At 37.6% G+C, this 27,207-nt stretch overlaps 1 protein-coding gene and 1 long non-coding RNA gene across 5 annotated transcripts in view; one reads left to right on the top strand and one right to left on the bottom strand.

The window, feature by feature from the left end:
* Positions 1-27,207, bottom strand: part of slmapa (sarcolemma associated protein a) — a 70,142-nt gene that overhangs the window by 34,765 nt on the left and 8,170 nt on the right. For all 4 annotated transcript variants that reach the window (XM_084100166.1, XM_084100163.1, XM_084100164.1 and 1 more), the window contains exons 2-3: positions 11,346-11,493; positions 10,008-10,080 (exon numbers count right to left, since the gene is read on the bottom strand). In XM_084100166.1, coding sequence (XP_083956292.1) covers positions 10,008-10,080; positions 11,346-11,493 — 221 coding nt within the window. The remainder of the gene's footprint in view (positions 1-10,007; positions 10,081-11,345; positions 11,494-27,207) is intronic.
* Positions 3,852-27,198, top strand: LOC311073992. Its single transcript, XR_014604240.1, has 3 exons — positions 3,852-3,972; positions 24,381-25,959; positions 27,159-27,198. It is a non-coding gene; the product is annotated as an uncharacterized lncRNA (long non-coding RNA).

Genomic DNA, 27,207 nt, shown 5'->3' with positions numbered 1-27,207 from the left:
TGTTTCATTTACTTTTTTTTGTTTTTGACTTGGTTTTAGCTTTTAACTATAATAAAATCACCCTGGCTCCCATCAAACCATAACAGCCTTTGTAACATTATATAAGGTAGTGTGCAGTACCGTGATATTGCCAATAAAAGTCGAAAACTCATTCAGACTATTAATCACAGACTGTTTTAATGTTAAAACATCAGATATCATCTAAAAGATTCCAGCTATGTCACGCCACATCAGCCGTCCAGTTGGCGAAGCTGAACTTGCACCCAGTTTCCCGTGCTTGCATGACATAAATAGGCTGTGGGTTCAAAAGGTCAGCAGTGATACCTGTGGACTTTCTGCTCTAGAGAGCACACGGGCAGAATCAGAATATGAAATTATATCAGTCACTGAGACTTTGCGAAACGAGTCTAACTGAATGAAGTCGGGAGAAATGCAGTCTAGAGAACCACATGACAATCCATGAACCCTGATCCGATCTATAAACCCTGAGGAACTACAGGAAAATATGACAAAACAATGACAAAGATTTTCCATAACATCAATCCAGGCTATTTATATGATGCAAATCTTAAAGATGACGAAATAAACTTTTAACATGCATATGTAATTGGACATAATATTGTGTGTACACATTTTTGTCCAATAAAATATTAAGTTTTTCAAGCATGTAATTTCTCCTAATATTGCCAGGTTTTGCATGACTATGGGAATAAAGTGGGAAAAGATGAGTCCTTTTGGAGGAACAAGCCCTTTAAAGAAATACCCTTCAACAACTTCCTGTTGGAACAGGAAATACGTCAACAGAGGAAAGCAGATTGCACTCATGACTACAGTACAAGTCATTTAAAAACATATTCAGCATATGTTCAAGGCCTTGTTCAAACACATTATTGTTTTTTAGTACATTAATTATTAAATGACCAGCTTTAAACCTATAATCCAGGTGGGTGAACTATAAAACATGTAGAGCGAGAAGAGCAGAGATAGTTCAGGCCTGAACACACCCAAATAAAAATGTCCTGCTAGATGTGATTCACATTTCAAGCATTTTTTTCCCATATGAACTGCGTCATTCCTACAAAAGCCTGCCGATCCCTCTTTTTTGGAGAAGTCTTGTTACCTGAAGTGTAAGAAAAGCAGACTTTATAGTGAGATGTCCATCAGCTGAGCAGATGTCTGGCAGTCCAAATGTCTGTGGTGTTAATATTTATCTTTCAGACGCTTTGCAGAAGAACATGCTGTCATGCTCTCTTTAGCAGCTTGATAACATGGCTGGATCCTCGTCGCTTGTGTAAAATCAAAACAGCGCAGTTGTGTCCGCTCCACACGGTTCAACACCATCCACGCCTCTCCCACAGGCAGCGGTTCAAAGTTCAAGAGCCTGTCATGTGATAATTCCAGACTCTTCTGAAATAAAACACTCCAAAGTCCCTCAGAGCTCCACACCGATCTGAAGAGCCTTCAATTTTCATGCGCAGTGAAACTCAGGCGGGACAATAGTAGCAGAACCTGATCCACTGGCCGTCTGCCCCTATGGCATCTGCTCAGCAACTCATGTAAAGAAACAAAGCCGACGGGTTGGAGAGCATTCCAGGATACATGGGGGAAGATCGCACTTGTGGGATGTTCATAACTAAATAGAGTTATGCAATAGTGATCCACAAACATCCTTATAGCAGTGGAGCATCACGTTACACAAGCAAAGGTTGTGTTTGGAACAGCATACAACACCATATAGTGCAGTATATACTGTATGCATACTGTGAACAATATGCAAAGTTTCTAGGGATGCACCACTAAGAAAATTTTGCATGATAACTGATAAGTCTAAATCCAAATTTTTATATTATTTTTGAGAGCCTGATTACAAAAAACAAAAGTCTCACCATTTAAATCACTTCCACATAAATCAAACATATACAGTACTGTAGCCTAGTTTGATCAAGTTTTAAAATTAATTATAAAGAATCAAAATGTGCCATGGATAAATAAATTGGAATTATCAAGGACAAAATTTTTATTTTAATCAAACTATACTGTTGATGAAAATGATATGAGAAAAATAAAAGTGCAAGTTATAATCAATAATGCATCACTGTTTTTAAAAGAGACATCAAAAATTAATATTACGGTTTCAAATAACAGCACTGCCGAAGCTGAAGAGCTGAATGAACACCGGGAAACTGAAGTTAGCGGGTTAATTAACTCAACAAAACGCCTCCTATATGAGATTAATCAGATATTTATACAACATAAACATAATATTACAACTTATATCTGCACAAAATAACACAAATGAACTTGAACTAAGTTACGTGCTGGTCAGAATGTGTAATCTATACCAATATGGTGGCTGATGTATCATTCTTTCTTTCAGTTTTCTGTATTCTACTTTGTCTTTAGTATAAAATTTAGTGAAAATGCAATAATAACCATAATTTATATTATATCTAGAAGCCATTTGCTACATTTAACTTGCATAAAATTGATGCACTTGCATAATACTCAAGTGGTGACAATGTAGTATGTGTATATATAATTTATATATACACATTATACACATATTTTGTGTGTGTATATATATATACATACATACACACACTTCCAGATATCCAGAACCGAAGCTAGACACTTGCTATAAAAAATAATTCAAAATGCCAAGGCAAAATGAGCTATTTCTGATTCTTGAACTGAAGTTTATAACGTTCATAATAGCAACATCTCCCACTAAAGCAGTGTGCAGCTTCAGGCATAGTGTCTTGTGAGTGTGTGTTTATGTAATCCAGAGATGAGTCACAGTAACTCTCCTGTTCCAAGCCTGCAGCCACACACACGCCATTGTTTGAGATTTGTTTCTCAATATGGCAGTCATGGGCTCACTGATAATTCATGAAGACTTGCCGATATCAACAGAGCCACGGAAAACACTCTGAATTTGATCCTTCAGGACTAGGGATTAAAACAAGTGTCATTTTTCAATTATTGGCATTGGCAAGGGCAGACTCACATGCAAAATTTCCAACCACAATTTGTTCTTTACATTCCATTTAGAAAAACTATTTAGAAACTAGGGTAACACTTTATTTTACAGTGTCCTTGTTACATATATGTACTTACAATAGTATTAACAGTTAATTATGCATAATTACATGCAACTAACCCTCAATCAAACCCTAATCCTACCCTAACTCTATAGTAAGTACATGCACTTAATTAATAGGGCTGGGTAAAAAAAAAAATATTGATTTCTCGATTTTAATCGATTCTCATTTTTAAGAAACGATATCGATTCTTAAATCCCAAGAATCGATTAGTCATCCTGTTTTCAGTTGATGAATTAATGGAACATTGTTGCGCGCATCCCATCCAATAAATCGCAAAAATCTTTGTGCTTTGTTATTATTGATATGAAACAAAGTCTCAGATTTCAAATTACGTCCATTTTCTTACGAAATTCAAAAACAATTATTGTTTTGGCGCTGTGGTGTGAGATCGCTCTGGCTCAGCTTAAGAGAAGCACATGACCTTCTCTTCCGCCTTAATAATACCAGTTACAGCGCAAAATAAACATGAATGAGCATCTGAAAGTGTGTTAAAAGATAGAGTACAACTTATCAAAGTCCGTATCATGTGACATGGAATCGCTCAATCAGTGTTTCAACCGTGGAAATGTCACGTAACGTCACATTTACCTCAGAAAAAACATATCCAGTGACCATAAACTCGTTAGTCAGCTAGAAAAATTAACCCTAGAGAGGAGCATTTTGTTAAATATATGCACCATATTACATATTCATTATAATTTTTAATGTTCTTCAATATTTAATGCATGTTTGAATAAATCTGGAAAGTTTTTTATGACAGCCACCATTTAAACTTTTATATAATTTCATATAACTTTATTATTATAAAAATAAATAAAAGTGTATTTTAAGTGTTTATATACAAATCAGTTTTACCTTCAATATTATAGTAGGCTAATGAAGCCTATAGGCTACAACTGACTCCCATAGTTTACAGCATTAGTTAAGAGATTTGTTTTCCTTGAGAAAATTTGCAATGTATTGTACCTGATATCCAAAATAATCAATATTGGATCGAATCGTAATCGAAATCGAATCGCAAGCTTGTGAATCGAAATCGAATCAAATTGTGAAATTTGTGTCAATACCCATCCCTATTAATTAATATTACTCAGTACTTAAATATAATTACACTGTAACAATGACACCGTAAAATAAAGTGTAACCAAAACTAGTAATCCAGATGCGTAGCACCACATATCTAGCTCATGATGAAATTGAAATGTAATTGAAATAAATAAATATTACACTTTTAGTCTCCATCAGCTATTGATCAACCAAATCAGTCATACACACACGGTGTCAAGTGAACTGCACTTTTATGAATGTCAACAACCACCAATTGGAATTTATTTTATGTGTATTTCCCAGCTTTGAAAAGCAGGAGTTTGGGGCGATGAGATTAATACAGAAATAGAAACCAAGCGATCAACAAAATAATGTGGCTGGTTGGGACAAACGGAGGGAGGATTCACCACTGGCTCATTAATAATGATTTAGCATAATAATATAGCTTTTACATCAGGATGACAGTGAAATAGGACTGGACAGAATAGCATTTGCAGAAATTAAACGAGTCACACAGGAACCAATAAAGTGTGATTGGCAGATTGGAAATCCATTACAAATTCACTATGAGTAAACTGGAAACAATGTCCCAGATCCGGTTGTGGTCCTATGTGGAAATCTGTGATCAATTATAGAGGGAAAGATGGTGAGAGTTCACCCAGTGGAGGAAACGGGACATCCCTGTCCAGTAATGCACTCTCTCGCCGTCCAGATGGAAAATAAAAACGATCAGCCCTCGATGACTATCATTCACATCTCTGTCGTTTCCCCTCCTTCAATAAATCTATCCATCCCTACTCAGAGCAACAATATAAATCTATCTGAAAGAGGCTAAATGAACATTAAGTGGAAAGAGTGAAGGGAAGATATCTTAAGCAGATGTCTTTTGTCGACTTGCTGGAAAGAATTTCAGCAGGCTAGTGGTGAGACATGATTTCTCACTTAGGCTGCCTTTTTGACCTCACTCACAACACAAACATCAAGTAAAAGCCCTGGCCACAAACACATATCCCAGAAATCCCCTGACTGCATCTTCTAATAAACAGAAGAGCGCACAGACACATGCCACTAACCCCGAACATGCATCTCTGGTCGTGCTGGGCTCCTCAGGCAAGAGCTAAACAACTAGGCTAGACGTGTGTGGTGTCTATAAATACCTCAAACTGGATGTGAACATGCGACTGGGTCGAGAGCTCGGCCAAGGAGCTCCACTGCAGACATGAGACACAACTGATGTTGGATTAACAGGCCAAGAGGAGAAGAAAATAGGCAGTAGAGTGAACAAAGATGGGACAGTTGTGCAATTCGTATAACACAAGCATATAATTTCTGAAGCACTAGCATCATAAGCTTGTCAAAAATAATAATGCATAATTCAAAATACATTTGTGACCCTGGACCACAAAATTATTAACATGGGTCAATTTTATGAAATTGAGATTTATACATCATATGAAAGCTGAATAAATAAGCTTTCAATTGATGTGTGTTTTTAGGATATGACAATATTTGGTCGAGATACAACTATTGAAAATCTGGAATCTGAGGGTGCAAAAAAATCAAAACATTGAGAAAATCTCCTTTAAAGTTGTGCATTTATGTTCGCGATTGTGCTGCATTCACTCACAAAAATAAATGTTTTATATATTTACGGTAGGAAATTTACAAAATATCTTCATGGAACATGATCTTTACTTAATATCCTAATGATTTTTGGCATAAAAGAAAAATCTATAATTTTGACCCATACAATGTATTGTTTGCCAAAAATATACTGGTTTTGTGGTCCAGGGTCACATATATAAAAGTATAACAAGGCTCGAAATTGCAACCATTTTGGTTGCATATGCTCCCGAAATTTAATCTGCGCAACCTCAAAATATATCGGAGCATTTGTGCGGATACACATTATTATTGTGGTGTTTTCTTTTCTCAACAAAACTTTCACTAATTACTGAACACTGAGCTGATAGAGTGACGGGTCCACCGCTCTATCCAATGTTACATAACCAAATAAACTTCATAACTTTTTAGCTTAATGCAGATTTTAGATTGGTTGATATTAGCCGTCAATCACTCCCTTTGATCCGAGCTAACTAGCTCACAAAATGTAAAGAGATGAAGAGAGATGATGAAAAGGACATTAAGAGATTTCTTCTGTAAGCCGTCTAAAGTTACAGATAACGTAACTCCTGGAGATGGTGATCATGTGGTGAATGTGGATCCACCAGCGGAAAACAAGGATTACAGTTTTCGGAGAGAGTGGCTGAAAGACTTCGAGTTGCGTTTGCTATGAAAATGGCTCAATGCACTGCGTTCACTGTAAAGCCTGTGGGTACAGAGATTGCAGGTAACACTGCGTTTGCCATTGAATCCACACATTTTAAGCACGAGAGCTTGATTAAACACATGGACAAGAAATGCCAGGACAAGTGTTTGACAAAGAATTCAGGATCAGATTCGATTGTCGAAGCTTTTAATCGTCAGGATGCTCCCGGTCAATGCTCCCGGATGCTCCCGGTTGTTCCGCTCAATTGGCAGAGTTGACTGTGAAATTTAACACCACCTACACCATCTGTTAATATTTATGTTAAATCTGTTAATTAATTAATATATATATATATATATATATATATATATATATATATATATATATATATATATATATATTTACATAGTAGTTGTAGTGCTCAAAGTTGGGAGCACCAGTGCAACCAAGTAAAAAAACAAATTTTGAGCCCTGTATAAATAAAAGTATTGCTAAAAAACTTTTCCAATGGCTTACCTTAGTGTCTGAATAAATAAGCTGGGATAAGAGAAAGTATTTCATCTTTAACATAGAACATTTAATATTTTATCATGCATGTTATAAATACAATTACATTTTTTTTTTAAAGAGCAGTGAGAGCTGCAGTTTCACTGAACGGCCACCGGTGTCGCTATAACACGGGTTTCTCAATTCTACATATAGACTCTTTCATAATCTAAACGTAAAATGTTCTTATAACATATTTTTGTTTGCTGATCAAATCTGATTTCAAATAGTCTTTGCGTCACTCTTAAGGTGACACAACAACAACGTCAAAACGGGTGACGGAATAACCGGAAGTATTCATACATATATACCAATCTCCTCCATTGGGGAAAATATTATGATCAGCATTACCTTCACTAAATTTAGTGGTTTGTTCTTCCCTCATATTTAAAATATATATCTAAAAAATAAACATTTTCTTCACATTTTAATGGTTTAAAAATGTGTGACACACTTTTAGACTTCTAGATAAACTCGGAAGCTGACCCCACTAACAAACTAGTCAATTATTAAATGACCAGTCAACAATCACTGACCCATCCCTAACAGACCGGGAGTTAAAGAAAAGAAAAGAAAAGAGGTTCAGGCATTAATGGGAGGATTTAGAGACACTGAGATTTAAGGTGTGTGTGGTCCCACATCCCTGCCAGTGTTTATGGAGTTAAGAAATGGAAAGATCTCTGAGATTTCCCTGTCAGCTTTATTCAGCGAGCACTTCCACGCTAAACGAGGAGAGGCATGAAATCTTTTAAAGCTCCAGAAATGCCCACAGTACACACTTTGTTTCCACGTGAGTTGGTTTAACAGGTCCTGCCAGCACTGGAGGCCACAGGGAAGCGTTCAATGCGAGAGCCATCTGCTTCACGGATGCCTTCCGTTAAACGATTTTTATAGCCGATGATACATGCACAGTCAAACATAGCATTCATACAGTGGTAGGAAATCCCTTCCGTCAACAAGACCATCAATATCCCTCTTCATGAATATAATAAACACCAGCCATGCTGAGCATCCGATTACTAACTAGACGACTGTTTGGCTCTGTACCCTGGATGGCAGTTCAATAGCGATACGCTATGCAGGCTTTTAACTAAATGAAGAAAATGCAGGTGAAATGTAAAGTTGGTGCACATGGCTGGTGCACACCTAGATTTCAATGTAATAAAACCTGTGTGGATTTGGCGACGCTCAGACTTAATGCCGTCGAAATGGAACGGGGAGCAGATGGAGGCGGATGAGACCCGCGAGACCCCTATGGAGCCGGTGCTCATCTCTCGTCTCAGACAGTCTGCAGATCGTGCAGCATCACACAAATCCAATCAAAAATCAATAACTGGCCGGGTCACAGTGAGTCATGCACAAAATGAAATCGAGGCCTTTGGGCCTGAAGAAAAAAAAGAAAAGAAAAAACACCTTTTTTGTAAGCTTTCATTACAATTTGACGAACAATGTGCTATTAAATCAATGCCATCCACTGATTTTTTTTTTTTTTTTTTAAGATAATTTTAACAGTAAAAGACTGAAAAAATGCTAAGGTAAAAACCTGTTAAAGGGGTGGTATAATGCCCTATTCACAAAATGTAAAATAAGTCTCTGATGTCCCTAGAGTGTGTATGTGAAGTTTTAGCTCAAAATACCCCACAGATATTTTTATATAGCATGTTAAAATTGTCACATTTTGAGGGTGAGCAAAAACGCACTGTTTTTGTGTCTGTCCCTTTAAATGCAAATGAGCTGCTGCTCCCGGCACAGAGGGCGGAGCTTCAACAGCTCGTGTCCTTTTAATTTTCAAAAACTTTCAGGCTTTTATGTTCAAACCGGAGTCAGACAATGTTGGAGAGACTCTAGAAGAAGTGACAACATGTTGGATGCAACAAGACATTTCTGAATGGTTAGTTGATGAATTTATGAAGCTGATGTGTAGTTATCTTCTAGTCATTGATTAGCATATTCTGTCTTGATAATCTATAAATCGTGTTCAGGGGGCGGGGTTTATGTAAATTGTAGGGTTAGTGATGTCACTAACCCGGGAGGAATGTGGTGTAGTCTCTACCAGCCGTTTGTTGTAGTCCTTAAAAAGCAATTTAAAAAAAAGAAAATATCTCCCTTTGCTTTGAATTTTGAGTGTTGTAACTTTGCAGATGTTGTTTATGCTCAAACAGCAGCATTACACACTAACTAAAGTTAGAAAAGTGAAATCATAATCAACCACCCCTTTAATTGGTAAACAGCAAGTCCCCTTAATATACGATGAAAACCTGGAATAGATTTAATGGGACATTTCATGCAATTTTAGTGTCAAATACTGTTAAATGTACAGTTTTTGGAAATGAAAAAGAACAAGTCATTTTTACAACTCTTATGATTGACATTCCCAGTATACTCTGTGACGGCTCTTATTTGATGGCTTTTCAGTGAAATAACTTTTTTTTTTAAATTCTTATCAGTTATGTACATGAAGTTTATAAAAAAGAACAAAGCAAAAGTAAACCTATAGTTCTTACAAGACATCACACAGACATTTAATGAACTAAAAACTAAGTGACTGTTAGTCCAAATTATTTTGATGCCATAGATGGACCTTACGCTGAATTTCACTTGGAATATTCTGCTAAACCAAAAGACTTAATGGAAAGGCACAGAGCATCATTGTGGCATGTGGTTAGATTATATATGTAAATACTTGCGTTTGCTAAATAACCAAGAAAATAAACATAGGAAAAGACAACAACCACAGAACCAAACCCAGCATAAAAGCCAAGATCTGATCCACCACTAATTCCCGTCTTTCACCATTTGGCAACTAGCAGTCAAACTAACAGCCCACATGTCATTTCCTCTGAACAAGCACGGGCAAATCTTGTTTTGGTCAACTGAATCAGTATAATCAGCAGCTGTAAGCCTCAGTTCTCAGAGATTTTATCACATTCTGTGCATGTTTTTATAAGTGATGAAGCTGGGAAGCACGAGCTACCTTAATGATAAGAATAAAACACCAGGTTGAGTGGTAAAAAAATTAAAAATATTCAAACAGGACTTACTCTGATCGCCGCCGACCTTCCATGCCATCTGGTAAGAAGAGCTTGATGGTCGACACTATACAGCCATGAGTGACTAAAAAGAACAAGAGAAAGCCGAACACATAAATGAGTGTTCTATGACAACAGTGGTCGTACAAAAAAATACATGTAAATTATTATTTTCATAACAAGAAGGATTTTAAGAAAGGTACAGGTACATAAACAGGCCATAAAAATGTTTATACAATAAATGTTTATATCGTCACTAATATGAGGTCGTCCAAGAAGCTTACATGTATTAAAGTCTATCAGCTTTAAAAGTGAGTGTGTTTATGATCATCAAAAACACCCAGAGAAGATTTCCTGGCGTTCTGATGAGACAAAGCCAGCTTGTGCCGCAACAATGCTAAGAATTAAACACACAACACTCAAATGTGACTTAAAACAAGTTTCCAAACTAAACTGGAAGCTAATTTTAATACCTTGCCATTTAAAACACAGCGCTCCTAACAGGTTCTCATTCTCTCTCTCAAATCCAATACATTAGTTTTAAAAGGCTAAGTTATTTTGCATTTGTATCTGATTGTGAAAGCGTCCCATTGCATGTACTTAAGTTGCAACACATCCAGAAAAGCCATCAACAACCACTCGTCTTGGGTTTCAAAATTGCATCTCTGCTATTGCAGAATCTTCAAAAAGTGCAGTTTGTAACAGCTGCATTTGTGTCAAAGACTTTCAATCGAAGGTGTCCTCTATTACAGGCCCCAAATTAACACTCGTCAAGCAGCAAATACGTTTTAATAAAGGAATATTTGTATGTACATATCCACACTAGGGTTGGGTACCGTTCACATTTTAACCGGTACCTGAAATTCAGTGCCGGTACCTTTTTTGTTTCGATAATTTAGGCATGTTTACCTCAATAACTGTAAAGAATCTAAGTCATTTGTAGAAGTATTATTGACATTATGCCAGAGCTGCCTTGGTCGCTGTCTGCCATTGTCTGTGATTGCTTGAATATTAATAAAAACAACTATTTTAGTAATAAAAAAATTATTTCTATGAAATGTTTTTTCCACAAATTCTGTTGTGAATTTTCTAGTAATCAAATGACGACATAAAATATTTAAGTGATCTTTTATATGAAATTAAACTTTTTTTTGTCCAACAATTGAGCATTTGTGTAAAAGACTTTCAATAAAAGGTGTCCTCTATTACACTACCAAAAAAACAGGGCCCCAAATTAACACTAGTCAAGCAGCAAATACACTTTAATTAAGGAATATTTTTATGTACCTGCATTACACACAGCTGGGTCACATTTCACTATCACCACTCATACAAACAGGCTTTCCTCACCTTTCCGGGTATTCTCGGTCACATCCACCCCGAACTGGATGATGTCACCGGAGAGCACCTCACAGGGAGGGCTCTCCTCCGACCCCCGGCTCAGACGCTGGCTGTTGATAAAGGTGCCATTGCTGCTTTTGGTGTCCTGGAGATAGAACTGTAAACAGAGGAGAGACGAAAAGATTACAGATGCGATCAGATATAGCACTAGACTGAAAGTGTGCAGAACAAATGTGCAAGACGAAAGAGCAATGGTTAAAAAAGGAAGTGCTCGAGCTAAGCTTGCATTGATCAAGAGGTGAAACCATTTAATGCAATGCGCATAGTTTATGGAGGTTGACAGGTTCATTGTTACAATACAGATTATAAACACATTTTTAAGGCAGCAGCAAAACTTAAAAACTATCATTTAACTAGCTGGGTAATAATAATACACTTATCACCCCAGTTAATTAAAAAATTAAATTAAATTTTTTTTTAGGTAATTGAAATAAAGCTGAAATAAAATAAAATATAAATATTAAATGGAAAAACACTGAAATTAGTTGAATTAAAGCTATACAATATTAAAATATTTAAAAAAAAATACCTTAAATATTCACTAATAAAATGTCAAAAGCACATAATTTGCAATTATTAAAACTTACATTTAAAATGAAAACTGTAAATATAAAAATAAGGTTGTTCAAGATATTACATTCTATAAAATAACTGAAATAAGATTCAGTAATACAATTACTAAAACTAAAATTGAAATATAAATTTAAGCTTTAATATTTGTAAGAATTACAATAATAAATGGCAAAAGCACATAATAAAATTAAAACAAAATGAAATACAAATTAAAAGCTAATTCAAAATATTAATAAATACTAAAATAACAGAAATTATACTAGAATACCACTGTATCACCTATCTGACAAATGTAATTGCTTACTACTATGATCAAAGTTGACCCAAAGGCAATGAAAAGTATCCTCTTCACATTAGTTACAGATTTGCTTTGGCTGCTTAAAATAACCAATAACGTCTTTAAAGGGATGGTTCGGAGTAATTTCAACCTAGGGTCCTTTGCATCATGACCTCGAGCCAAACACCCCCCAGAAGCCTTTTTCCCCTTGGTCGAACATTATTAAAGTTAGAGCTAGGGATGCACCGAATATTCGGCCACCGAAAATTTTCGCCCGAAAATGGCCCAAAAGTGCATTTTCGGCCGAAAGACTTTTATCACCGAAACAATACGGCCGAAATGTTGTGATGACGCAAACAGCAGACACCGCGACCTGCACGTGCTTGTCTGAAGCAACATTACATATCTGCGGTGTGGACGTATTTAAATATATCTAAGAGTGACCCACGGACAGCGATTTTCAAAACACAGACATCCCAAGTCTTCCGGAAGTTCCGGGAGTCTCCCGCGTATTGATACCGGCTCCCTAATGCCCGCAAATTAGTTTAAATCTCCCGGAATCGCGAGCGAGCATGAGCGCGCATACGTAGCGCGCGCGGCAGAGAGAGGGAGCGAGAGACCTTTGCGTGTGTGTGCAGAGCAGCCGTCATTTCTCAGAGGTTTACCTGAGCTGTTTATGGTTTTTGCAACTCACGTCCATGAGCATATAACTGCAGATATTATTTTGGGCTATGGCAGTATTGACCTAAATGCACTTTGTTTTTATGAGAGAACATTTCATTTTTAAACCTTTCTCCAGGCCAGTAGGCTTTTACATTATTATTTAATGTACACATGAGTGGGGTCAAGTTAAACATTTAATTTTATACTTTGCAAATGCTAAATAAATATTTGCATAAAATTTTAATGGATTTATTCTTTGAAACTTTAATATTAATTTATGCAATTGCAATGCCTTGATTTTAGTAAACTTAGTACACAGTCATAGCCATAAATGCAATGGTACTAACAATAATTGGCATAATTTCTTTCGGTGTTTCGGTTTTCGGCCTTGGTTTCCTCTTTTTCGGTTTTCGGTTTCGGCCAAGAATTTTCATTTCGGTGCATCCCTAGTTAGAGCTTACTTAGAGATATCAGCCGAATGGGTTAGTGCAGGCGCTAATGGATCCAAGGATGTATCTTGTAAATTACCGCACTAATAATGCCCAGAATGGTACCAAACTTCTACAGTAGTACAAGTAGGTTCTGTACTCATAAAACGAGGCATTGGAAAGTTTGAAAGTACATCAGGAGTTTATTTAAATAACACTTGCCTGATGGCTAATGCTACAGCTAACCCGGACGTCGAGGTCACTTCAGTGATTTGGGAAAGCACGTAAAAGTCCTGGCAGAAAGCGATGCATTTTATTTTTTTTTTCATGTTTTTTCCTTAACTTAGTGTTAACTGATAATTGTATCAAACTGGTACCAACAAAATATTAGTGCATTCCAGGAACTGGGCATCGTTACACTACATCCTTATGCATCGCTTAAAATAACCAATAACGTCCTTAAGTGCTGAGCTGACCAGGCAAGCCCTCAACTCGTTTACTCTTCTACATACAACATCCCTGATCCGCGACACGCATACTAAAAAACCATTGAGGGCACTGGAGACCTGGCTTTGTGCCCATAATTTTCACCAGAGTAATTGTTTCATGTACTCTGTTCAACTCTGAACTTCTGAATTTCTTCGCTCAGCTGGATGAATAGATTCACTGTCAAGCACGACTACATTAAGAGTGACGTTCATTTCCACCCACCGCCAGCATCGCACATCACGTGTCACTATGTGGGCATCACTGTTAACAGGTTCATCAGGTTAAGCCACAGGATGAACACTGTCTGCTTCAATACAATGAGATCAAGGTTGCGCGAGATTAAGAACTACAAACCCTGTCTTTATGAGGACGCAGAACATTTTTAGCCTCTAATAGAGTGTCTAACATTTAACAAGCATTTCACTTCAGATCACACTACTGACTGGCTGCATGATTGAGCCGGAGTCGAGCGGTATCTCATCCTCCATCATAACGGGAGTGTGATATCTGTGTTTGTGTCTTACATGTGGATTGGCATGGAAACCGCATGATATTGGTGATGCGTCTGTTAATAAGCAACCAGTGTTAATTTAGAGAAAAAACAGATTAGCTTTCATGTGCATATATGACCGTTTTGATTCAGAAATGGATTATACGTTATAAATACAAATTAGAGATGCACGATATATATCGAAATGCCGCAAATGTGCATATCATGATATCAGGGTTCCCACACCTTGGTTAAGGACTTTCCAGGTCCAATACCCTCAAATTCAAGGACTTAATGTGGGGGCACATTTCAAGTGAGAGCAAGGTTACATCATGTTACCTTGTAAGATACATTGTTACAGTTTTCATGTGTCAAACACAACTATGCAAAAAAGCTTTTTTTTCGTTCGTCATGGCAACATACAACACAAAGTAACTCATGCGGGAAACACAACAACGCATAAATGCGCGTAACTAACTTAAGTCAAGCAAGCTAGTGTGCATAGGCCACGAAGTGTTGGCGAAATAACACATTAGCAGACCGGAGGGAATAATATGGAATTTTTTCAAGAAAACTTCTTGCACAAAATAAATTCAAGCACTTTGAAGGGCCTGTATCTGTGTGTGTTTATTTGCAAAAACTTTCCAGGGCCTTGAATTTTTTTTTTTTTCAGATTCACAAACTTTCAAGGATTTCAAGGACCCGTGGGAACCCTGTGATATGCATATCGCAACAGCTTGTGATTTTAAAGGTCCCGTTCTTCGTGATCCCATGTTTCAAACTTTAGTTAGTGTGTAGTGTTGTTGTTAGAGTATAAATAATATCTGTAAAATTATAAAGCTCAAAGTTCAATGCCAAGCGAGATATTTTATTTAACAGAAGTCGCCTACATCGAATGGCCCGTTTGGACTACATCCCTCTTCTTCCTTCTTTAATGACGTCAGTAGAACCGTTTTTTGACTAACCTCCGCCCACAGGAATGCTCCCTCAACTCTACCGAAATTCGTTTATGTACTTGCGCACTTCTTATAACTTACTGTGTTTACTCAGCTCTTACGGTGATTTTCTGAAGTAAAACTGACGCTTCATCTTTTGTGTGATGTACAATAAACTTTATTAAACTCATCAGTATATGTTTGATCATCATTCAGACAGCAGACTTGTAGGCTATTAATAAATAATGGATACATACAAGCAATGACAAATACGTTATAATAACCGTAATTAAACTACTAAACTATACCTGTTCCATCTCTATACAGCACTCTGACTCTGTAGGCATTATTGTCTGACTTGAACTGAACACCGTTACTGAGTTTCTGATATTATCATCATTCCGTGAGATGAAATTGTCCTGAGAGACTGAGCGCGAGCTCGTGAAGCTCCGCCCCCTGGGTCGTCCAGCAGCAGCTCATTTGCATTTAAAGGGCACACACTAAAACAGCGCGTTTTTCTGAGCCCCAAAAAATTACAATTTAAACATGCTGTAAAAAATTATCTGTTGGGTATTTTGAGCTGGAACTTCACATACACACTCTGGGGACATCAGAGACTTATTTTACATCTTGTGAAAAGGGGCATAATACGGGACCTTTAATACTCCAAAAGATTACAAAAATTCCAAGTTTTAGGTAGACGCGGACAGCAGAGACTGGACACATGGCTGTTGCATACGTGTGACATTCTTAATGTTACTAAATGTAATAAGCAAAGTACACACACACACTCACACACACACAGTAAGCCGCCTCTCAGACAGCATGTGATCCTGAATTCAGCTATATGGCCAAATACACACAAAATTATGTCAAAATGCACATCTTGAGTATTCACGTAAAAAAAGTTATATCTTCAGTGGAGTAAACGGTTGAGAAAGAAAGCGTGTGTGTAACAATATATTGGATCTGTGCAGCTCTTAAAGTGACAGCAGACTAATAAACCTGCTTCCGTCTGTGTGCTTAATGTTAATCTCTACAACAAAACAAAGAGAAAATCACTCACTGCTCTTGACTGAATAGCTTTTGTAGCTTTACTAAGAATCTGTTGATATTTAGGCCTAATTCATACAGTGAAAACTAAGCAGTGTTTTATTTTTACATTTGATTATTCTGTTGTTAAATAAACCTAATGTAGGCCTACCTGAAACCCTAAACACTCCTGGTGTACAATGACATTAAAAAGACACTTACATTTTATGCAATGCCACAGTAAAACACTGCTGTTCACTTTCAGAAGTCATTGGGATGCTTTCTTCTCACAAAAAGAATGAGAAACGTGCATGTTGGTTATATAATTTTCAGTTTTTAAATATAATTCAAATTTATATCACACGCTTAAAGCATAACCGTATCGAATATCGCATTATTTAACAAGTTATCGCATTTTTCTTCAACATCGTGCAACCCTAATGCAAAAACTTTAAGCCAGGCAACAGCAACGTAATGCATCCAGAAGCAGAATGTGTGAAAGCATCAGCTGGATCCAAATATAGCGGGATGCCATGTACGGTCCTTCAACTTTGCTTAGCGACTTTAAACACCCAGAATTAGTAAGTGTACTGCAAATGAGAAAGAATGGAGAAGCACAAATGACACAGCATATTCCCTCCTATTTCCTCTTGCTAACGGTTGTTCTGGCTGTATTCTGAGGTTATTGTGGTCACTACACTTACATTTGTTCAGTTTTCTAAAAGACCATGATGTTAACATAATGCAACAACTGAAAAACTAAGTAAATTAGACAAATGAAACATGACAAACACCTTCTCCATGGTTCATATCAGGTTAAAAAATTTCGGTAAACCTGACAGGCAGCCCTGAACAAAAAAAAAAATTATACTTCAATTAGATCGAACAATATCTATTGATAAATTAAGGATTATTTAAATACAGGAAATATAAAAACATGTATGCACTATGCAGGGATTGCCAAAAATATTTGTAAGCCAAACCTCTTTGACATAAAACATTTTATTGACATACACCCTGAGATTTAATGCTTTCCAAATATAACTTTTCAAGTAATCTGGTCAAAAGGTTTTCATATCGCTATATATATATATATATATATATATATATATATATATATATATATATGTATATATATTAGGGGTGGGAATCTCTAGGCACCTCACGATTATTAACGATTTTTTTTTTTTTTACTTGGTACTTTTAAAGCAAAGTATTTATGATGACCCATAACAAACTTACTTCCAATACTTCCTATATTAATTTTATTAATGAAACAAATGGAAGTGATTTGGCAAGTCAACTGTAAGGTTACATTTGCCAGCATATGTCCCAACATTGCAAAGAACCAACAGGAAAATAAATGTGTGCCTGTACTAGCAGCATACTTGTAGTAAATTAATACAAACTTCAGCATATTCTGAATCTCTAGCATTTAATAATAGACTTCTAACCAACATCCTCTTGTTATTTCCAATGAGCAATATAATCCTTCAGACAAGCAGGAGAGAAGCTGTAGCAAAATCACAAACAGTTTTCGTTCAAAAATATAGAATTATGTACCAGCAGCTCTCATATAATGCTTGTGGACTTATGCATATTCTGAATAATTAGTAACATACAAAGCCGCTCTTATACACAAGGAAATAATAAAGAGTTATGACTTGAAATGTTTGCTGTATACCACAATCAAAAACAGCTTATACAAAAAAAGTGAATGAACATCTGCAGAGAGCACAGTCGAAATGTAACTTTTTGTGACTGGCATTGCACATATTGCAGGGCAGTATAACGTACGTATAACAGATCAGTTTACAGTATATTGATTTGAAAACTAAACAATACAGAAACAGCTCTCATACAAAAAATACTAAATAGGTAACAATGAAATTGCCAATTTTCCATATGTTAGCTTTTAACGAAGAGGGTGCCGTTCGAATTTGGCGCTCAGCCATCATGCGTCTGTTATGTGCACGCCACTGACTGTCCGCGCACTGCACGTCCGCTTCAGAGTTCCGCCTTTTGCGTTCCGTCAATATTACGTTATTAGAAAAGAAAAAAATATATTTTTTTTTTAGAAAATCGATTTTTGACATTTGTGAATCGATTCAGAATCGTCCGCATCGCGATGCATCCAAGAATCGTTTTTTTCCCCCACCCCTAATAAAAATATATAAATATATAAATATATATAAATATATATATATATATATATATATATATATATATATATATATATATAGCAGAAAAACAATCAAAAACCAAAAATCGTGCAACCCTGTTTTCAATTCATGCTTTTCATTTTTCACCCTGCCTTACTAAGTAGTGTAAAATACTTGATGTGTCATATAATTATAGTCAAGCTGTAGCAGTTTGAGGAGGAACTTCAGCTTCCCTTCATTAATCAACAGCTGGCGTGTTAAATATCCATTTAATATACTAGGACACCATCACTAAAGCACCTGCATCTATCACAGTGGCGACTACCCAGGGGGTGAGTGAAATAAAGAGAGATATAGTGTGAGGGAAGAGAGCGAGAGAGAGAGCGAGGGCTCATTTTTATGTCAGGGATTCGCCCCCACATCCCATCGTCAAAGATCACATTAGCATTCCAGCACAGAGACACAGTCTCTGACGGCCTCAACACAGCAGCTCCAACACAAATCTGATGTGAACTTATTCAGCACATCTCAAACAGGCGTCAGTATTCCTGAGAACAGTGTGAAGGTCATCATTTATCCTACAAGAAATCTCCGTATACTCTACCTCATTATTAACATGGTCAAATGTGAGTCCTGGAACTATTTTGAGTGCAGATTTTTATATAAGCTCTACGGAAAGGCACTATTACCCTGTGCAGAGAAGATTTGTGCAATTAACACTTCCAAGACTGATAATTAAAAGGAAAGGGGATCATGGGAAGAAGGAGGTGGATCATCAGCTTCAGTTCTGCTGGTAGAATGGTTTAACAAAGACTTTTTTTTACTCTAGTTGGATGGTTGGCAACATAAAGGCAACTAATATACACTCCTTTATTAAAATTAAAGCAACACCAAAGATTCTTTTGTACCTTAAAATAATGTTTCCAAAATCGCTTCAGTGGTTCATCAACTCGTAACAGGGTGAACGGCACTTCTGCGTTCGCTTTGCGGCCCTTTATCTGCAATAATCGCACTGTGCAAGTTTGCCAGATACCCACTACCCGGATCTGTAGTTCGAATGATGAAGTCGAAATTTGACTTGCTTTACGGCACGTTATAATATCATTATTTCGTTTTTCTTCGTTTCTGATGTCGCAATACATCATACTTTCATAAAATCATGCAACATACTCTACCTTGTCTGTGGACATCGTTATTTCCAAAGCCAGTGCTGGATAAACAGATAGCGTGCGTGCGACAGTAGGCTAAATTATTTACGACAGCGGTAATGGACAATTCCGCTTCCAACCTGTAGGGGGACCGCAGAGGAAAAGTGCTTTGTTGCTTTAAATATGTAATATGAAATGTTAAAAATTAAAATGGGTTAATATTTGCACACAAAAAAAAGTGATAAATCAACATTCTCAAAAAAGTAAACAATTGCTTAAAGATTTTACAAGTAATTATTCAAGTCAACAGTTGTCAGGTGTTGACATTCAGTGTCTGCAAAGAGCATATATAAATATAACAGACTGCACACTGATCTAGTCTTGAATCTCCAAACATAGAGTCATATTGTATAAACAGCACAAACATATACACAAACTCTAAAATATTGAAACAGCATGTTAATGTTTATGTCTGACAAGCTCGTTTTTATTACAAGGAGATTCAGTGAAATCCATTACTTCACTGTTCTACTGAAAATGGTAAATGGACTGCATTTATATAGCGCTTTCACAGACCTATGGCCACCAAAGCGCTTTACATTGCCTCACATTCACCCATTCACTCACACACCGACGGTGGTGTCAGCCATGCCGACGTCGGGAGCAGCTGGGGTTAGGTGTCTTGCTCATGGACACCTCGACACTTGGTCAAGTGGAACCGGGGATTGAACCACCAACCTTTCGGTTTGTAGTAGGGATGCACCGATCCACATTTTTTCACTTCCGATCCGATCCCGATACCTGAATTTGGATATCGGCCGATACCGATACTATTCCGATACCAGAGCTGTGTTTCTTGCTTTAATATTGTTTATTTTATATGATGCTGAAATAAACTTATCTCAACAGGCAAGTATGATATGTACGTATGTATGCATGTATGTCCCAAAAGGCAACTTGAGGTAAGTATAAGGTCAGAAAAGGAAGTAAAAAAAAACAGGAAATCCTGTTAACAGGAAAAATCCCATTCTGAAAACAAATATGCAACTGTACAGGTTTCAAATTGATTGTCATGTCAATATTTATTACATTCCCAAAATGTCAAATACTTGAGTCTTGAAATCAGGGGCGTAGTTTGTGGGGGGGTAGGGGGGGAGATAACCCCCCCCAATATTTAAATCTATGCATTACAACCCCCCCAATATTTATACCATGATCACATGAAAAATATGCAGACCCAAACTTCAACCCCCCCAATGTTCAAACCAAATCTACGCCCTTGCTTGAAATATAAGAAAAGTGCAAGTGTAAACATCTTACACACATGGTAACTCGTCTCGATGAATGCTCGATCAACATCAGCATCTTGCAAACAGACAAGCGGATTTCACCTCAAACGCGCGTCAATTTCGCTCTGGACGCGCAAATGGATTCAAAATATTCAAGCGTCCAACTAGACGCGGTAGACGCGAACTTGACGCGCTATTCGCGTTTGGTGTGAACGCACAGTAACGTGGTGCTTTTTTAAATGTTTGATTGCGTTCGTTGTGTTGTACGACGCGAGGGAGCTTCAAAGAGCTCTGAATTACGGCTTCGCAAACATTGCATTTTGCTGTCTTGCTCTGCGGTGTTTCCAGTGTGAAGTATTTTTCCACACAGAGGACGTTGTTGGCTAGTCGCAAACTGCGAAATGGATTTCCTGAGCGGGGGCGTGTCTCATAACTCTGTGTCTCATTGAGCCGCGCATCTGTTTAGGAAATCCATTCCGCAGTTTGCAGCCAGCTAGCAGACTCGCCGGCGGGAATCACTTTTGGAGTCATTTCAGCAGACAACGTTAAAGCGCAGACATGACTCATGGATATCGGATATCTCCGCAGGTTGGATCGGGAAAATCCGATACGTGAATTACGCTGGTATCGGCCCCGATACCGATACTGGATCGGATCGGCCCCATCCCTAGTTTGTAGACAACCTACATGAACCACTGAGCCACTGCCGCCCCATAATAGTTCAAATAGGGCTGAACGATAAGTGATATATCAAGATTGCGATAAAATTAACGTTGATAACGATAAGCTCTGGACATTTTTGCTCGATATGGATTAATCTAACAATCACACAGCAGAAATAAATGAGACAACAGCCAGTCAGTGCATGTCGCTAATACATGATTTCTGTGTGTCTCTGTGTGAATGAACGGCGCGGTTTACACACACACGTGACGTGACGCTCATTGTGTTTTCAGCATCTGCCGTCTCAATATATGAGGACATTAACACATGAACTTCATCTCCAGAGCTGCTCTGAGAGTCCCTTCACAAGCTTTTCACTGTTTCATTTGAGAAAAACTACCATCTGAAACTAAACCTCAAACATCTTTACAACAAACCATCCAGATAAAAGCTCAGTTTAGCTTCAAGAAATTAAGACTTGAATATATCACTACTGTATACTAAAATGTACTTCTTAAAGTAATAATAATAATAATAATAATAATGATATTTCCAAGGCATATCATACAACCAAGATATTTTTAGCCATGTTTTACATTTCTGTTGTGCAGCATCTTATTTGACAACAAAGAAAAATGCAATGTTTTGTTGTACATTAATCGTTATTTTTTAATTTGATTACATTTTAAAAGCTTCATTTGTTATAAATCATAAAACAGAATCCCAAAAATTTTAGGGGAAAATAAAACAGATTTCATAGGGCCCTAAATTAAAAGTTAGCTACTCTGTGGAGTTTAACTGTGAACAAACAAGATTACATTCATTCTCAAGATCGAACAAATATGTGGAAATATTAAATGGATATCATGATATCAATAACATATGATAATCGTGATGATATTTTTGGCCATATCGCTCAGCCCCAGAACAAAAGCTCACATCATATTGTCTGTGTTAGTCTTCCTTTGCCATATCAGCCAAAGTCCACAAGATTTATTCCTTGAGAACAGCTCTCAGATCCAACACTGAGATTCTGAAGGAATGCAGAGTTTAAGCTTCAAAAGCAAGTCTACACCTAAATCATTCCTACCTGAAAAAAGCTCCATCCAAGGATGGAAAACAAACAGCCTGGCTGAGGAAATTAACATTGATCGGTACAGCCTGTGTAAAGCAGGTCAGCTCTGGGGAAGACACTAACCCGCTAAGCTTGGTTGCTTGCTAATCAGCAGGTCAGGCAATAAAGCAACCTTAACCTTAATCCTCAAGAGTTCTTTAGCAGAACCAAGCAAATCAATAAGAGCCTGGGAAGGTGATGCATGTAAACACTATTTTAACACAGAAAACAAATGGAAAATTGCTTGCAAGAAAAAAATTGGCAGACATTATTTAATGACCTGAATGAATGCAAACTACTGCCGCAAAAACATCATTACCATAAACAGATAAAGGCAAACTATTCAGTGTATTCTCTGAACATTTGATCAGACCCAGTGGAGATTTAAAATTCACTACCGGAGCAGAACGACTCAACCCTAAGTGGGGTTTAAGATTTCAAAAAGGCCGTGTTGTGAGTGCTTTCCCTGGAAAACCTGGAGTCATCTCAGATGACGAACTTTCCCTGCCTTGTCAGGACAGCATCTCTCGTAGAGTGGTTTCATGCACAGGTTCACTGTATTTCGACGTTGGCCAAATAGTAAAATACATCAATGTTACAGAGTTAGTATTTCAGTGGCAGTTTTCGACAAAAAATGACAATATATTGGCAATTCAGAATAAAAAGGACATGTCATGACATAAAATACCATAATATGTTTGCAATGATTTAAGAAACATGCAAAGTTCAAATATTTGTTTCTCTTAAAAACAACACAACCCGTTATTCTATTTGGAAATGCACGTTCTGTGTCGGAATGTGTGTTTGTGTTTTGTTCAGTGTGATCCCGCCGCCCACTGCCAGTCTACCCAATAGTATTCGACTCCCCGGGTTGCCAACTGACCGTTCGCAAAGACCCGCCCCCTTTAGTTACTGTTGCCGTGTCCGACAAGCCATGCCGCTCTCACGCCCCACCATGTTCTCACACAGTGAAAAATACATCGGAGTAGAGAGGACACTGACAACGCTGACAGACCAGGTTACTTTTGATATGAAACAAAGTCTCAACTTTCAAATTTGTTAATTTTTTAATGAAATTTAAACAATAAATACCATTTTGTGGCTCTTTAATGTGTCTGACAGATCGCTCAGTTAAAGCTCCTCGTGAACCGATCATCTCTTCCTTCTAGTTAATTTATAGCATCAAATAAACAAATGAGCATAGGGAGTGTTGTGTTAACCGCGGGAAGACGTCAGTACATACCATTTATCAAGTTAGTATCCACCAAAGTTAATCTACTAACTCTACTGACTGCTATGTCGGACAAAAATGGCGGATTCGGCAGATGGCGGATTATGATTGGTCAGATCGCCTGTCAATCAAACTCCCTGCATTACTTCAATTGGTGGAAAACACAGCGTATTGCAGCCATGGAAGCCAGCAAACAAACTAGGTGAGAGATCACAGTTGTGTGTCCTCAATCTGGCAACCCATGTGAGCGTCAAGACTGAAGCGGAGGTGGCGAGGGAAAAACTCCCCAATATTTTGAATTTCGACAGCAGTATTTATTTCAACAGCTAGCTGTCAACATTACATTTTTTCAGGGATGTTATAGACCCTGTTGGCAGATTTATGCCCTGCAAATAATACAAGTTGAAAATGGGATTGATTTAAAAGCTACAAATAAGGAGACCAATGAAAGTGTGTTTACAGTAACTCGGAAACCAAAAGAAGAATGCAGTGATTTTAGAGATCGCTAGCAATGGGTTTGGATTTGCAAAGTAAATTAAGTGTATATCATAAAACAGTGCATGATACATGTTTGAAATATAAATTGCAGTATGAGCTTCCAATCTGCATACCAGCAAATTAACAGGGTGGTATAACAAGAGCTTTGTGTGGTGTCGAAAACTTTACATTTAAGAGATTATGACAGGATGGATTTACATAGATAACATATGATCCAATTAAGATGTCTCACAATTAATGCTATTATTAATTGCGTAGACAAGATCTCATTAGATCATAGCGCTCACACAAGAGTTTTTTCCCAGATAGAGGCCTATGATTTGTTGGTGGTTGGCATCTTAAGTGTCTGCAAATATAACAGTTACTGCAGAGATGTTTATTTGAAAGCAGTCTGAATTATTAGAAAACTTTGCTGAAACATGACATTACATCACGTATGCTTGTCACCACAGCAAATTAATATATGCAACCAAAATCCACTACTGTGAATAAGCTAGTTTACCATACAGACTATAAGTTTCGTTGCAAAATTTGCTGAGGGTGTACTTTACTTTCTACCTCAAGACATACATTTTTATTATATCAGTATTTTCTGACATCTAGCAGGAGCACTGATGAGACTAGGCCAGAACTGGACTCCCAACTGAGCCTGGTTTCTCCCAAAGTTTTTCCCCAATTCTGTCACCTGAAGTTTGGGTTCCTTCCTTGCCACTGTCGCTTAGTTGGGGACACTTAGCCTAATATTCAAAAATATTACTTTTCTGACACTGCCGTATGAGAACTGAACTGAGCTGGACCATGACATCATTTTTTGCAGAACTGCTTTATAGATGAAATTAACTAATTTCACACCTGAAAGTCATGTTGAACCCAAAGTTCATGTTTTGATACATTTAGTAAGTTTCGGTTTGGATTCACATTGCAATTATGCGAGCACATTAAAGAACTTTACATGACGTACTTGCTTCCTGTCATCATCATCTATGTGGGCTGCATCTCGACATTGATTGGTTTGTAAACGGACGTGCGTCTGACGTCAGCGTGTTGTCAATTTGGTGGGTAACTTTGACAAGGATGAATGAACAGACGCATATCATTGCCACTATACTGTTATTATTACAGCATTACGACCTGCAGCACCAGCTATACTCGAGGCTAGTTCAAATTCGCCAAATGAACGTCCTCGTTGCGCAAACATTTTATCGTCGCCGGCAGGAAAGGAGGAGAAGGCTCAAGCAATCCTGCGGGAACCACCGGAACTTCCTGTAAATGGTCTGAAAGTCTGAACCAAACAGAAAATGCTTTCACACTAGAAACAAACCAAACCTTTGTTCAGTTTGATCCGGACCGAGGCTACCTCTTTTCGTCTGACCAAATTTCGTCTGTTTGGTCCGGATCGTGGTCCAGGGGAGGTTTCACACCTGTAATTTTGATTCGGATCAAACTGAAAAGTCCGAAAATCCGGACCAAATAAGGTAGGTGTGAAAGGGCCCTTAGATAAAGCGATATATATCATTAAAGGTGACTTGAGAAGAGAGACGGCGTCATGTACAGCTGCTAAGATCTAGGGTGTGGGTTAGGGATGTCCCGATCCGATCACGTGATCGGAAATCGGGCCCGATCACGTGTTTTCAGACTCGATCGGAATCGGACGTTACCTCCCGATCAGGACTCGGATATATATGTATATATATTCTCATTATTTTTTAACACATCTATAGTTATGCGGTGGCACAGAGTTACGCCGGTTTCACACTGCACGCGTTAGCAGAGTGTAAGCAGCGCAGGAGCAGTGCATATGGTGAGCAGGAGCAGGACACGCGCGTTTTGCTTTCACACTGGCAGCGTTTGTCACACGCGGCTGAACCGCGGGTTGTGTACAGACAGAGTCTTGGATAAGTTGGCATGGCTTTTTTTCGTTTTCAAATACATTTAAGAGAAAAGACTTGTCAAGAAGCTTATTTTATTAATAATTTCATTTATATAACTTTTGGTTCATCTTTGTTTTTATTGTTATGGCAACAAGTTTGTTTTTGGACATTTGTTTTCTTTTTAAATTGCTGTTGGTCATTTGATTGACTGTTTAAAACACAATAGATATCATCAATGCACTTTTTGGATAAAACTGCGGTGTATTTTGGCCATGATTAATGTATTGTCACTTTAATTCAGCAAAAGCGGCGCAGCAAAAATAGACTCGGCGCCGAAACGATCGCGGCACTGCTGCTCTGCTCTGCTACGCACTGCCGCGCCGCCTCTGCGTGCGGTGTGAATGCTCTAATCTGCTAACATGGTTGGCGAAAAAAATACACGTTGCATGCTCTGCTAACAGTGCAGTGTGAAACCGGCGTAAGAGTTAGGAGTGCAGTTCCTAGAAGCACATTACTGGCTTTGCAAACACTGTGGCACTTTTATTTTTTATTTGTTTACATGCCTGCCGGGTATTTTAAGTTGAGGTGCTATTTGTTTATAATAGACTTTTTTAATATAGACTTTTTTTATATTTACTGTTGCACTAAAGTCCAAAAGTGAAGAATTTATTTATTACTTGATTGTTCACACTTGTTTGTTAACAGAGTTGTTGAATGTTAAAATAAGGTGAATTAAATAAAAAATAAGGAACATCCTGGATCTGTTTTTTTGCTCTTCTTTATTCTTTTTTTATGTGTTATAGAAGTATCGGATCGGGACTCGGTATCGGCAGATACTCAAAATCAAATGACTCGGACTCGGACTCGAGGGCGAAAAAACCTGATCGGGACATCCCTAGTGTGGGTCGCCCCGCGGGGCACTGGGTGAGTTCATATTAAGAAGGAGGC

Source organism: Abramis brama (assembly GCF_963993115.1).
Source record: "Abramis brama genome assembly, chromosome: 23".
Lineage (NCBI taxonomy): Eukaryota > Metazoa > Chordata > Actinopteri > Cypriniformes > Leuciscidae > Abramis > Abramis brama.
Note: the sequence above shows the minus strand (reverse complement) of the source record. Positions and strands in the feature narration are given on the sequence as shown.